Source organism: Ailuropoda melanoleuca, chromosome 8 (assembly GCF_002007445.2).
Source record: "Ailuropoda melanoleuca isolate Jingjing chromosome 8, ASM200744v2, whole genome shotgun sequence".
In the NCBI taxonomy this organism is placed as follows: Eukaryota; Metazoa; Chordata; class Mammalia; order Carnivora; family Ursidae; genus Ailuropoda; species Ailuropoda melanoleuca.
The window spans coordinates 97,352,837-97,368,623 of record NC_048225.1 but is presented as its reverse complement, the minus strand read 5'-3'; the positions used below and the strand labels follow the sequence as shown (position 1 = coordinate 97,368,623).

General features: G+C 35.8%; 1 protein-coding gene across 3 annotated transcripts in view; it reads left to right on the top strand.

Moving 5' to 3' along the window:
• F13B (coagulation factor XIII B chain) overlaps positions 1-12,628 on the top strand; it is a 34,846-nt gene extending 22,218 nt beyond the window's left edge. For all 3 annotated transcript variants that reach the window (XM_034666973.1, XM_034666972.1, XM_011225058.3), the window contains 3 exons: positions 621-803; positions 7,508-7,721; positions 11,181-12,628. In XM_034666973.1, coding sequence (XP_034522864.1) covers positions 621-803; positions 7,508-7,721; positions 11,181-11,214 — 431 coding nt within the window. In that variant the 3' untranslated portion in view covers positions 11,215-12,628. The remainder of the gene's footprint in view (positions 1-620; positions 804-7,507; positions 7,722-11,180) is intronic.
• The last annotated feature ends 3,159 nt before the right edge of the window (positions 12,629-15,787 follow it).

Sequence of the window (15,787 nt, the reverse complement as noted above, 5' to 3'; positions counted from 1 at the left end):
GATGCAGATTGAAAGATTCTGTCTGCTCCTTGGATATGGAACTATTACTTTTAATAAGAAAAAAATGGAAGAGGATACGTACAGAAAGCATGGCTTCAAAGGGGTTTCATACATTTTCACTTTTGAATAGATAAAAAGGGAAAAATAAAATCATGATTATTAATACTTTACCAGTTTTAAATTTTTTTCAATATTATAATACGAGATTCTATTGTAATAATCAATTTTATAGTATGAAGTTATTATAGAACTATGCTCTCAATATTTAAAATTTGACAGCTATCTTAAAAATGCTTTTATGTGAAATATCTAATTTTATTTCTTTTTTTAAAGATTTATTTATTTATTTTAGAGAGAGAGAGAGAGCATGAGCTGGGGGCAGAGGGCAGGAGGGGCAGAAGGAGAGAAATCCTCAAGCAGACTCCATGTTGAGCATGAAGCCCAGGATGGGGCTCAGTCCCATGCCCCTGAGATCACAACCTGAGCTGAAATCAGGAGTCAGTGCTTAACCAACTGAGCCACCTAGTTGTCCCTATCTTATTTATTTCTATAGCAATTATTAAAGTTTTGGATGCTTATTATAGAAATTCATTGTATACTTTTAAAATCATCTTTTTCAGAATCTAAAGGATTGTGTGCATCTCCTCCACTTATTAAAAATGGGGTCATAATCAGTTCAACATTAGACATCTATGAAAATGGTTCCTCGGTAGAATACAAATGTTTTGATCACCATTTCCTTCAAGGGTCTAAGGAGTCCTATTGCTTAGAGGGAGTGTGGACTATGCCACCATCATGTCTAGGTATGTACTACGAAATAGCCACCTATTCAAGAAATAAAACCATATTTTTTTCACTTTATTTTCTCTGTTAGTTGATATAATACTATTAACATGCTTAATTTGCTATATTCGTGTATCTGTGTGCCTATCTCATCTCTGGTTTCTATTCTTTCCTGTAGATCATAAATAACTATAGTCCATTTTGCCCTAACAAATATTTATTAAATGCAAACCATACACCAGGTACTGTTGTTTTATGGGGCGATAAGATGAATAAGTCATGGTGGTGTGGGTACATATATTAACAATTACCATTCAGCGTGATTGGAACTATAATAGAAAACATGAGTGCAATGGGGAAACAAAGACAGAAAGTTGAAGCAAGTTATGCCTTTTTAGTGAAGCATTTGAGTAGAAGTGACAGTATCTACAAAGATTCTCAGAAGGCATAAAAAAGCTTATCTTTAAATAAAAAGAAAATATTTTTTGTTTCCATATCTGACTTATTCACTATCTAATTTCACCAGCTTGGACTTGAGTACAATACTGAGTAGAACAGGAAGTGGTTATCTTGTTTCCCAATCTCATAAGTAAAACTTTCAACAATTCATCTTTAATTACAGTGTTATAAATACTCTAAAATCAAATTAAAAATATAGAAAGCTTTAATTTCTATTTTTCTAAGAGTTTTTTAAAAAAATCTTCAGTGAGTGTTTAATTTTAGCACTATCTATTTAAATAATCATATTATTACTTTTCCCCCTGGAATTATATTGCTTCTTTTTGAATGTTAAAGCATGATTACATTCCTATGATAAATCACACTTGGTTGTGATGAATTATGCTTTTTACATGTTGTTGGATTTTATTTGCTTGTATTTTACTTAGAAGTTTTGTATCTATTTTCATGAAAGAGATCAGTCTGTTATTTTCCTTTGCGTTTGGTATGAAGTTTCTACTTCCCTCATATGGTGAATTGGTAAGTTCCCTCTTTTTCAGTTCTCTGGAATTTGTGTGAGATTGGTACCATTTCTTCCTTAATAATTGCAAGAATCCACCAAACATGCCATTCGAACATCAAGTTCTCTTTAAGGAAAGATCCTGACAGCTGTCAGTTTTAGTAAAGTGGTTTATGGAAATTTGTCCATAATATCTAAATTGTCACTTTTGTTGACATAATGTTGTTCACAGCATCATTTTAAATTCTTTGTGATGTCTTTAGTGATGTGTCATTTGTTTTTACTGCTATTAAGCTTATATCTTTCTTTCTTGACATGTCTTTCTAAGGCTCTTCCTGGTTTTTTTTTTTAGAAGTTTTTTGTTGTTCTTTTTTTAAGATTTATTTATTTATTTTAGAGAGGAGGGAAGATCAGGGGCAGAGGAAGAGAAAGAGAGGAAGCAGACTTTCCACTGAGCCCAGAGCTCAACCCAGGGCTTCATTTCAGGACCCAGAGATCATGCGCAACCTGAGTCGAAACCAAGAATTGGTCACTTAACCCACTGAGCCATCCAGCCACCCTGGGTCTATAACTTTTATTAGGCCTTTCAAACAACTAATATTTACATTTGTTACCCTTTCATCAAATGGTGCTTACTATTTTAATAATTTATATTCTTATCATTATTTCCTCTCTTCTGATTTCTTAGGTTTATTTTATTAATCTTAGCTTTTTAGGTGGATACTTAGATTACTGATTTTCAGCCTTTGTTTTTTTAAGGATTTTTAAAGAACATTTAATTTAATTTGTTAAGGAAATTTAAGGCTATAAATTTCCCACTGAGCACAACTTTAACTTTATCCCACACATTTTTATATTTTGGAATTTTATTATTATTCAGCCATTCAGTTAAAAAATATATGATATCCATTTTGATATCTTGTGTACATTCTGAGTTATTTAGAAGTTTGTTTTTTAGGGGCGCCTGGGTGGCACAGTGGTTAAGTGTCTGCCTTCGGCTCAGGGCGTGATCCCGNTTGTTTTTTTTAAGGATTTTTAAAGAACATTTAATTTAATTTGTTAAGGAAATTTAAGGCTATAAATTTCCCACTGAGCACAACTTTAACTTTATCCCACACATTTTTATATTTTGGAATTTTATTATTATTCAGCCATTCAGTTAAAAAATATATGATATCCATTTTGATATCTTGTGTACATTCTGAGTTATTTAGAAGTTTGTTTTTTAGGGGCGCCTGGGTGGCACAGTGGTTAAGTGTCTGCCTTCGGCTCAGGGCGTGATCCCGGCGTTCTGGGTTCGAGCCTCACATCGGGCTTCTCCGTTGGAAGCCTGCTTCTTCCTCTCCCACTCCCCCTGCTTGTGTTCCCTCTCTCACTGGCTGTCTCTATCTCTGTCAAATAAATGAATAAAATCTTTAAAAAAAAAAAGAAGTTTGTTTTTTAGTTTCTAAACATTGGAAGATCTCCTAGTTTTCTTTTGTTATTGATTTCTAATTTGAATCCTTTGAGACACACTTTGAATTATATCAATCTTTTGAAATTCATTGATATTTACTTTATTACGAGTATATATTTGTTGTAGGTACACATTCTTTTGTACTTGAAATAAACTAACAAATAATTGTTATTGTTGGATCCACTGTTGCTGCATTTATGTCAGTTGAATTTTGTTTTTCTTATTAAGTTCATTCATATCCGTGCTGATTTGTGTCTGTTTGTTTTTCTATCAGTCAGCAAAAGAAGTATGTTAAAGTCCCTTATACTCCATGCATTTAAAAACATTTCTCGTATTAGTTCTCTCAATTTTTGCTTTTGTATTTTTATACTATTCCACTAGGTACACACAAACTGAAGCATATGAAATCTTTTTTTTTTCAAGATTTTATTTATGTATTTGACAGAGAGAGAGAGACAGCCAGCGAGAGAGGGAACACAAGCAGGGGGAGTGGGAGAGGAAGAAGCAGGCTCCCAGCAGAGCAGGGAGCCTGACGTGGGGCTCGATCCCTGGGATCACGCCCTGAGCCGAAGGCAGACCCTTAACCACTGAGCCACCCAGGTGCCCCTGAAGCATATGAAATCTTGGTGTACTGGCCCTCTATAAGTTTAAAAGAATCCTCCCTTATCTGTACTAATACTTTGTTTCTGTTTGTTTTTGCCTCAAGTCTACTTTAGCTGTACAAACTTCCAACAAGCAGTTACAAGGCATACAGTTTTTCACTCTTTAACTTTCAACATTTTGGTTTCTTCCTTTTAATGTGTGTATCTTATAAGCAATATATAGTTGTTTATTTTAAAGCATATTTATTTAGTCTGACAATCTTTCTCTTTATAGTATTTGTCCATATACATATTAACATAAGTACTTATATATTTGGTTTATAGCTACCATCTTAACTATACTAGATATATATCCTATCTGTTCTTCATTCTTCACTTTCTCTCTCTTTTCTTTCTTCTGGGTAAATCAGTTCTTTTTATACCATTTCACTCTCTACTAGCTTGTCGATTATACTTTTCTCTTGGCTTCCTTTAGTTGTTATCACAGAGATCACATAATTCAACCATGACTTATTACAGCTGAATATAAATTAGTACTTATACCACCTCTCCAAGACCCAGAACACCTTAGCTTGAGTTACCCTTCCCACTGTTTGTATTACTGTGTCGTGCGTTTTCATTCTACATATAGTTTAAGTCCCAAAGATACAATGAATATTATGTTCTCCAAAAATATTCTTTAAGATTTGTTGATATGTTTTTCAGTGATTTGTTTCTCATCTTCTCCTGTTTGTCACTACTGCTGATTGAGATCATTTTGCACATGCCTGAAAAATATTATTTCTTTATTATTTTCTCGGTTTTTGTTTGTCTGCAAATTTCTTTATTTTCCTTCATTTTTGACGAGTAATTTTACCAGAGATAGAATTCTAGCTTGGCCCTCTTTTTCTTTCCCTACTTTAGAAGACGTCATTTTATCCTTTTCTGCATTTTGTAGTTCTTGTTAGTCAATGCCATTCTTTTTTTTTTATTATTATTTAAGATTTTACTTATTTATTTGTCAGAGAGAGCACAAGCAGGGGGAGCTGCAGGCAGGGGAGAAGCAGGCTCCCCACGGAGCAAGGAGCCTGATGCAATACTCGATCCCAGGACCCTGGGATCATGACCTGAGTTGAAAGCAGACGCTTAACCGACTGAGCCGCCCAGGTTCCCAGTCAATGCCATTCTTAACGGTACTTCTTTGAAACTAAGTTGCTTTTTGTACTCTACCGGTTTTGAGATTCTTTTTCCTTTTATTTTCAGTAGGCTATTTATGCAGGGCCTTGATATGTGTTTCTCTGAGCATTTCATTCTTTTTTTTTTTTAAGATTTTATTTATTTATTTTTGGAAGAGAGGGGTAGAGAGAGAGAGAGAGTGAGCATGAATGGGGGAGTGGCAGACGGAGAAGCAGACTTTCCACTGATTGGGGATCCTGACGCAGAACTCGATCCCAGGACCCTGGGATTATGACATGAGCTGAAGGCACTGAGCCACCGAGGTGTCCCTGAGCATTTCATTCTTCAAGTTGGTAGTACTTCTTGAATCTGTGGCTTGATGTTTTTCATAGGTCTGGAAGGAACCTTTTATCTTCTTTGTTCCCATTTGGTAATTTTCTACTGATATATCTTCCAATTCGTTAATCCTGTGTCCAATTGGCTTTAAACTCATCTACTGAGCTCTCAATATCCTTGTATTTCTAGAATGTCCGCTTTATGCTTTTTTTTTTTTTATAGATTTCAGGTGTCTGATGAAAGACTTTATCTTAACATCTATTTCTTCACCATGTTATCCACACTTATCTTTCAATTCTTGCCTGCAAACTCCATTATCTGGATCATCTGTAGGCCTATTTCAATTTCTAGCCTAATTTTTTGCTATTTCTGTTAACAGTTGATAGAATGTCAAATATTATGTATGGAAAATTTTAGAAGCTTGAAATGATGATGTCATCTTGTTCTAGAGAATACTCCCCTCCTCTTCTGGCTGATAGTGTAGGGGAAGTTAGTTTCAATCTAATTAGAAATGCAGCTTTTACTAAGCTTATTTTCAGACTTTTATTTGCCCCTACTAGTAGAACGTAACCCTGCAGGTTTCTTCACTAAGAGTTTGGTATTTACACCAAGGTTCCTCCTTCTTGACTGGCTTTCATATTACTGGGAGACTGCCAAAAAAGCTTAAGGTAGCTTTTCATTCACTTTCTGCTTGGCTCTTTATCCTCTCTCTTTGCACAAGTCAAGAGTAGGCAAATGCTTCAAGGGAAAAGCCAGTTCAGAGTATCACGTTCATTCTCTGCACCTCCCATTCCTCTGGGTTCTTGACCCCTCAAGTCATGGCTGTCATGGCTGACCTAAACTTCCATTTTTCTATCCTCAACAATATGAGATTTCCAAAAGCTCTGCTAGCTCTATGTTTGCTGTTGGCCATTCTCTACAGTCTCTCAGCTCATGCTGAGAATCAACAAATATCCCAAGAAGAAAATGCTGCAGAGAATGTTGGGCTCACCTGAATGAGCTTTTACCAGAACCTTAGCATCTTGAGTACTGAGGGCCTTGGAAATGTTCTAATCCCTTGAAATACTTGCTTCGTGTCTGTTTTCAAATTTTCTAGTTTTTAGTAGACATGCTGATCTGATAGTCTATTCTGTCATAGCTGAGAACAGAACATCCATGAATTAATTTTTAACTTGTTTTAATTAAAATTTCATGTTTTGTAGAACCATAACATTTTAAATTAAGTGCCATTTGACCTCATTGTCAAAGATGTTTTGCAGTGACTATAAAGATTCTCTTAGAGTCTTTCTGATTACTTTTCTTCATTTGTATTCTGTCTATAGAACTTCTAGCATAACATCTGACACTTAGGGATTCAATAATACTTACCGAAAATATCAAATAAGGAAGTGTTAATGTATTACAGTTGTATGATTCATATGCTCTATTACCAACTCTGGACTTTTCACTTATCTCAGGACCTACTGTTTGTTGCTATGTCATCCAGAAGGCAAATAAGGACACAAACAAATCCATTTTCTGAAATAACTTGACATTTTGAAAATATGAATATTTTTATTATGAAAAATATTTAGTATGAAAAAATTTGTTGAGTATTCTAATAATTATCTTAAGTTTTCATTTTGTTTTGTTTTAAAGCATTAATGGAAGGACGCAATAATATTTTCAATGCTTAGAATTTAAAACATCTTAAGCTAAAACTGATATTCCTTAATAACTGGAAATTTGAAAGAGAGGAAACTGTCAACCACTCTGGATGCCATCAGGTCATAGAGTTTGAGTCATTGTTGACAATCCCATGGCTTTCTACATTTCCATAATATTTTTATCTATAACAATCAAGTACTTTATCTCATGGGGATTTTATTTGAGGTTTCTGAAGAAAAAAATAAGAAAAAGAACATTATTTCAATAATTATTGGTAACTACCAATGCTCTTTATAAAAACACCTTTTTTGTTTACTATCTTTGAAAACCAAAATGGCATAAAGATAAGTGACTGGCAGGACATACAACTTTTCGAAATCCAGTACCACACAGACAAATGGCAGACTGTTTTCTGTGACCCTTGAATGTATTTTCTGACTCAAATATTAATTCCAACTTAGTTGCCACCCTAATGTCTGGGAATTTTAAGGTCATCATGAATAGGAAGCAAAATGCTTCCTGTTAGTGCCAAGATGCGTCAAGATAATTTTCTTCTTTTTATTTTTTCAGAGCCTTGCACATTATCATTTGTTGAAATGGAAAATAATAATTTACTCCTGAAATGGGATTTTGATGATAGACCAAATATTTTTCATGGCGAGTATATTGAGTTTCTTTGTAAGAGAAATACATATATAACTGAGTTCTCTGTTATTGGATCTGAACTGAGAGTGCGATGTGACAGAGGGCAGTTAAAATATCCAAGATGCATTCACAGAGAAAGGTAAGAAGAAGCTTGGGCCTACAACTGATTATTTTCTTCAGATTGTTATTCAAGAGATTCTTCATATTATAAATTTCAGAAATATTAGGTTCTATAAAACTCTTACTTCATGGTCATTGTATCAGAAAAAATAATATCATTTTTTAAGCCAGTCAAACTCCTAGAAGGATTAATTAATTCAACAAACTTTCTGAGTTGTCTGAAGTTAAAGTATTGTTTGCTATTTCATATTTGTGACACTTTGGCAATTTGGCAAATAAATTGCTTTATATGTGCAATATTTAAAAGTGGAAAAATTAACCTATATGTTGAGATAGAAGATTGTATTTTCTGTCACTTCCCTGTACATGTCCAAGTATAAGTTATAAAGATGGGAAACAAAGTTGTACAAATCTTTCTATTGATAGAAGAGCATATTAATAACAATGATTAAAATTAAGTTATTTTCAGGAACACATGTCTGTGTAAGAGCTTGGAAACTCCAAAGTGTTTCCTCATATGACAATTTAAAAATATGTACTTTATACTTTTTTATTTCTTATTTTTTCTTCATTCTTTTTTGGTTTTTATTTGAGTATAGTTTATGCACAATGTCACATTAGTTTCGGGTATACAACACAGTGATTCAACAATTCTATTGTTTATGCTGTGCTCACTACAAGTGTAGCCATGATCTGTTACCACACAATACTATTATAATACCCCTCACTATATTCCTTATGCTGTACCTTTCATTCCCATGACTGACTTATCCCCTAACTGGAAGTCTGCAACTCTTACTTGGTCCCCTTTTCCCAATTTGTCCATCCTTCTATCCCCCTCCTCTCTGACAACCATCAGTTTGTTCTCCACATTTATAGATCTATGTCTGCTTTTTGTTTCTTTGTTTTGTTTTTTATATTCCACATATAAGTAAAATCACATGGTATTTGTCTTTCTCTGTCTGACTTATTTAAAGACCCCAAATAGCCAAATCAATCTTGAGGAAGAAGAACAAAAATGGAAGTATTGCAATTGTAGATTTCAAAATATACTACAAAGCTATAGTAATCAAAATAGTATGGTACTGGACTAAAAATAGACACATAGATAAATGGAACAGAATAGAGAGCCCAGAAATAAACCCATATTTTTATATGGTTAATCAATCTATGATAAAGGGGGCAAGGATATACAATGGGGAAAAGCGGTCTTTCAATAAATGGTCCAGGAAACCTGGACAATTACATGGTGAAAGAATGAAACTGGACCACTTTCTTACATGATACACACACACACACACACACAACTTCAAAATGGGTAAAAGACCTAACTGTGAGACCTGAAACCATGAGACTCCTAGAAGAAAACAGGTAGTAATCTCCTTGTCTTTGGCCTTAACAACATTTTTCTAGATATGTCTCCTGAGGAAGAAAAACTATTGAGACTACATCAAAATGAAAACCTTCTTCATAGCAAGGGAAACCATCAACAAAATAAAAAGACAACTCATTGAATGGGAGAAGATAGTTGCAAAGGATATATCTGATAACGGGTTACTATCCAAAATATATGAAGAATTTTATTTTATTTTTTTTAAGATTTATTTATCTATTTATTTATTCGTTTATTTATTTATTTAAGAGAAAGAGTGAGTGCAGGGGGTTGGGGTAGAGGAAGAGGGAGAGAATCCCAAGAAGACTACTCACTGAGCATGGAGCCTGATGTGGGGCCTGATCCCATGACCCTGACATCACGACCTAAGCCAAAAACCAAGAGCTGGACCCTCAACTGACTGTGCTGCGTAGGTGCCCCAGTATATGAAGAATTTTAAACCCCCCCAAATGGGGTGTATGGGTGGCTAAGTCAGACACTCTTCATTCTGGCTCAGGCCATGATCTCAGGGTCATAAGATTGAGCCCCACATCAGTCTCCATGCTCAGTGTGGAGTCTGCTTAAGATTCTTTCCCTCTCCCTCTGTCCCTGCCCCCCCACTTGCTCTCTCTCTCAAAATAAATAAATAAATAAATAAATACCCAAATAATCTAATTGAAAAGGGGCAGAGAACATTTTTCCAAAGAAGATATACCGATGGCCAGCAGACACATGAACAGACAAAAAGACACTCAACATCACTAATCATCAGGGAAATGCAAATCGGAGCCATGAGTTATCACCTTCTACTTGTCAGAATAGCTAGAGTCAAAAAGACAAGAAATAATGAGTGTAGGCAAGGATGTGAAGAAAAAGAAACCCTCATGCCCTGTTGGTGGAAATGTAAATTGGTATACCCACTATGAAAAACAGTATGAAAGTTTCTCAAAAAATTAAAAATAGAAATATTATATGATCCAATGATTCTACTTCTGGTTATTTACCCAATGAAAACAGAAACGGTAATTCAAAAAGATACATGCGCCCCTTTGTTTATTGAAGCATTATTTATAATAGCCAAGATAAGAAAGTAGCCCAAGTGCTATTGCTAGATGAATGGATAAAGAAGATGTAAGATATTATATATATAATGGAATATTACTCAGCCATAAAAAGGATGAGATCTTGCCATTTGTGACAACGTAGGTGGACTGAGAGGGTATTATGCTAAGTGAAATAAGTCAGACAGAGAAAAAAATAGCCCTATTTTATATTTCTTGATGAACGAAATATAATCCTGTTTTTGGTAAAATATTACAATAATACAATAAAATGATGTAAATCATTTTATAGGATCAGGATTTTGTCACTTTTAAAGGTACAGTATAAAATGGAAATTATACTTTATGTCTGATTAAGAATATTGTAAAAATATGGGCACCTGGGTGACTCAGTCAGTTAAGCATCTGCCTTCTGCTCAGGTCATGATCCCAGGATCCTGGGATCGAGCCCCACATCGGGCTCCCTGCTCAGCGGGGAGCCTGCTTCTCCCTCTGCCCCTCCCCCCGCTCATGCATGTGCTTGCTCTATCTCTGAAATACATAAATAAAGTCTTTTTTTAAAAAAAGAATATTATAAAAATAACTTATGGCAAAATGTATGTGTTCTAATCTTTGTGAACGATGAACTATATAAACAACATAACGACAACTTTTTAGATACTTTGAACAGTCCATAAAAACATTCATAAGATACACATGGGTGGAAAACTTTAAAAATTTTTAACTATGATAAAATCAGGACAGAAAAATTTTACATGTATTTAGGTGTTTTCGTGTATCTTGGATTTCTTATTTCAAAAAGAAAAAAGGTAAATAACTTAGAAAAATTGTTTAAAAAATGGTATTATTGTACCAAGTGACACTGAGATTTGAAAAAGGAATTGGTGGTAAATTTACCAAGTCTGTCTACTTGCTTTTATCAATAACTAGCTAAAACAATGACTAATCATATGAAATATTGAAGGGCTAAGTTATAATAAATACTTGACCAAAAATGGTGCTTATTTCAAAAATCTCTCTTCTTTCCTCTCTCTTTCTCATCAAGGATGCTGTCTTATCAACAACCCTTCAGGACATAAAAGTGTATGACAGGAAGAAGAACAGTGCATCAACACATCATAAAATCCTTTATAAAACATAATTTTTAGAAGAAAAATGACAAATCTCTAAGTTTTATCTTGCTTAAAGATTTGAATCTGAATTGTCTGTCGAACATTTTTTATTTATAAATAAGCCAGCACATGTTGTTTCCTTTCTAATTTGACTGATGTGACATGTAACCTAACCTTTATTGCATGCTTTCCCTCTGTTAAAAAGATTGATCTACATGTCAAAATTTTTCTGTTTCCTAATATCCATTCGTTGCGCCATATTGTTGCCTTCAAGGTATTTGTTTTTATTATATTCATTAATATTAGGGTTTCCTGGTACTTTTAATTCAATCTTTATGTCAGTATTAAAGAACCAAACATGTTAGAGATAAGAAGCTATACATCATATTAGAAGATTTACTTTATTAAATAGAGAAAATATTGCCCTTTACACTTTCTAAATGTAACAAACTTTACAAATTACCTGTAGTATTAGCTTCAAGGTTAATAATCAAATTGTGAGGTGGTGAACTAAAATGTTGCCCAATGAACGTGGCTAATAAAAAGAATAACCCTTTCCATTTTTATATTTTATACTTTCAAGTAATATTTTTAAGTTAAGTAATTATTGGAATGATGCAGATTCTAACATCCAAAATCAGTCCTGCAAGCAACAAAGCCTGAGAGTGTCATTATTACCAAGGTCTGTTGAAGACTTCAAAGAGCCACACTGTCACTTTTGAAGTAGCAGTTATACTCCCATTTATTATTAGGGTTCATTCATGAGCATGTGTAATAGCACTACTGGGGTACTAGGACCCCTAGTAGGACTGGTTGTTGTTACTAGAACAGCACATTTTCTTATCTGAAGCTATTCAGTTCACCTAACTCAAGACCTTCTCAATATGATGACATTCTTTAAATCCTCAAGTTACAATTTTCTAATGGACAACTGGACCTAACTCTTGGATTAAATATGAATTGTCTCTTCCTTGTATTAAACATGTTAAAAATGTATATTTCAGTGTTAAACATGTATATTTCAGAACTGTCCTTGAGTTCATAATCATTCTTTCAATATTGTATCGTCATTGTCCACAGTGGATCCCATAAAATTGAAATTCAATAGCAATAGAAAAGTGTTAATCATTTTCAGTTAATCAATCAATTCAGTAATAAACAATATTGAGCACCTGCCATATCCCAGAAAACAGAAGATTTGCTCAAGGTGGGTAACTGTCTTGGGACTATGTATTTAGTATTGTCATATCTTCTGATTTTTTAATTGTGAAATCTACTGACTTTAATATGTGGAAGGGGAATCTAAAAGTATTTTGTGAGCAATGTGGCTCATGAACCGTCAATTTGTAAACTCTAAATGCAAAATAAACGAAGGTGTGAAAAATGCAACAATGGAAGCGTGACACCCCACAGAGAGGGAATGGCACACGCCAAGTCAAATATGAAGCACACGCCATATGCTAGGCATCGTGCTGAGCACTGGAGATAAAACAGTGACTAAGACACATTGTTTCTGCTGTTATGGAGCATGTGCTCTGATGGGAAAGGAAGATGGTAACCAAATCCTCACAAAATAACATGTGCCAGGAAAGACACGCTCTTTGTCAGTGAACATGAGGGCATGTTACCTAGTCCTGGATGCTCAAGAAAGGCTTCCTTGAGGAAGTGATATATAAGCTGAGACTTGCAGGGAGAAAAGAAAATATTTTGGGTGAGGGAGGGTCATGTGGAAAGCATATGCAGAGAACATGATGTTTCCAAGAAGCTAGTTAGGTAGCCAGTGTGGACTGAGTGGAAAAGGGTGAAGGAGAGAGTGGAGCAAGGTAAACCTGGAGTGATTGGGGTCTCGTGATGAAGGCCTTTGTAGGCCAAACTAAAGATATTGGAAGTCACTGATTGAAGTGAGAGGTTTATAGTAATTGCTAAAAAGACACCACTGACTGATGTAAGAAGAGACTGGTCTGGGGAGGGGGGTGGGCAATGTAGGCATAGAGAAACCACTTTTAAGAAAAGAATGCCATCATCCAAGCAAACTATGATGGCAATTTACACTGGAAACTGTTATCCTCAAAAAGATGTGGCCACTGGTTGACCTGTGAGCTGGACCCTAGCTCCTCACTCCCTCCCCTGTCCTTGGAATATGGGTTCCATTTGCCTTTCCCACTCCCAGAAGTTACTCCAAAGACATAGATAGATAGTCATGTGGTATTGAGAACACCTGCATGGTACACATGAACCTAGTTAAGGCCTCTATATAAACTTCAAGATCTGATGAGCAGGTGTGGGGATCCTATCATCTTGCTGTCGCCCAAGGTAAGCTTCATATGTAAGTTCCCTTTGCTTATTACACTTGCCACCTACCAACCTGGAGTGGGCTGCCTCTCTTCAGTCTCTCCCTGCCCTCTGAGTACAGGAGCCAGTTTCAGATTCCACCTGGGAAACTCGCAGGGGGGGCTTGCAAATCAACAGATGCAACAGCAAGGAAGTTGCAAGCTAGATCAGAGCAAGAGATATTTAGGATGCGACGTCATCATGACATTTAGACTGATCAGATGTGGGTGGGGGAGAGGCAGACAAAAGATTCAGAAGGACACTTTGGTTTCTGGCTTGACTAAGTGGATGATAGCCATCTAAGTGTGGTAGGAGGGATCGGGGGAAGAAGCAGTGTGAGGGAGTGGAGTTTAGCATGAAGTGTTTAGTGTCAAAAATGTTATTTTTGAAGTATCTGTTGGGTAGCCAAGAAAAAATATTAAGTAAGCAGTTGATGCTCTGATGACCAACACAGATTCCTTTCAAAAACGAAAGACTTAAGCTCTCAGCTGTTGGAAGTTCTCATTTACCAACTTCCTAAAGCAGTCAATTCAGCCAAAGGCTGAATCTTTCCTCCCAAGGTCAGCACTCCTTCCAAGGGTGGCCTGCCATAAACCAGTGACTGGCCAGTAGGAATTATTAAGAAAGACCCTTCATTCCAACTTAGGATACTTCTAAAGGGACATCCCAGCTTCAGAGGTGCCCAGACTTCTCCCTTCCTTTTCCTTTCTGCAGAGTGGATCCTAAGAGTATTCCCTAAAAATGCTCTTGGCTGCTAATTTCCATCCCACAGTCTGGGAACCCAATCAGTGAGAATTATACAAGCCTGGGCATGAGAACAGAGCTCTGAGCAAAATTTGCTGTTATCAGTTAGCAGATGTCTGTAAAACTAAGGTAATAGACGAGTTTTTCAGGGTTAGATGCAGGCCTAGTTCAGGGCTTTGAGGGTATCTAAAGTGTAGTGATTGCCATAGGAAAAGCTATGATGAAAAAAACTGAAAAGGAATGGCTGGACTGCTCCAGTGAAAACCAGAAGAGATGAGGACCGAAAATGCTGTTTCGATGTTATTGATTACCTTGAAAGGAACATCATCGTTAAGTGTTAAATTGAGAGAGGAACAGGTTGAGGGATAAATGTAAGGTACAAAAAACAGAGACATGACTCTAGTGAGCTTGGCAGTAAGCGTGACAGTGAAAGGGAGAGACGTAGGGTGGCTTGGGGAATAGGGATAAAGCAGGGATTTTTTTTTTTTAATGGAATGGAAGAAATTTGAGCATGTTCTAATTAGATGGGAATGAGTGAGTAAAGAAGGACAAGTGGAAAATACTGCGAAAATATTGTGCAACAACAGATTGCAGAGGATTCTTGAAAAGGGAGAAGAGACGGGACCCAAGGCACAAGTAGAGGGTGGCTCTTGGCTTGGAGGTGATTCACATCGGGTCGTTTCTGTCTCCTCTGTGAAGGAAGTCACTGCTGGGAATGTGGCTGGATATGTGGGCAGGGGAGCTGAAGGATTGAGGAGACCAGAGAAACTGAAAAAGTCAGGCAATGAGGTGATACGCAAGCACAATCCAACAAGGTGGTTTGAAACTAACTGTTTCAATGAGTTACCACTTCAGTGAGATGTGTGAGGTGTTGAGAGTAATGTTAAAATAACGGCCATTTTGCTTTTTAGAGCAGCTATGTGGTAAGATTTTCTTTAGCATGATGAACGTGAAAGCAAACTGTGTTTAGGGGATTTGCCAGCCCAACAGGATAGGGCAGCTAAGTCAACGATCAAAGACTCCCTACCATGGTGATTGCCCTAGGGTATTCCAAAGTTTAAAAGGGTGCTGCCTGGTTCTGCAGAGAAGCTAATTTTTCAAAAGGAAGTTAAGTTCATAGATGTCTGCTTGTTACTTCATAGTGAAAGATCGAAACCCTAGAGAACATTACACATTAAAACTGAATTCAGGGAAACTCAGCATGATTCCTTCAGAGGAAAAATGGAGAGAACGGGAAGTATAAAAAGTCTCACCCAAACTGAGAATTATATTGCCTAATACACTTCTTCTCTAATGTAAATTAAATACTAATCATCAGACAATAGGCAAGGTTTCAACTGACAAGGATTTGAGTTTGTTTTTATATACTTTATTTTTATTTTTTCAGGAACTATTTTAGTCTTTAAATGAGCATCACGTTGTACTTTATATACTTCAGTCTTTAAATGCACATTACAAGGCCTGT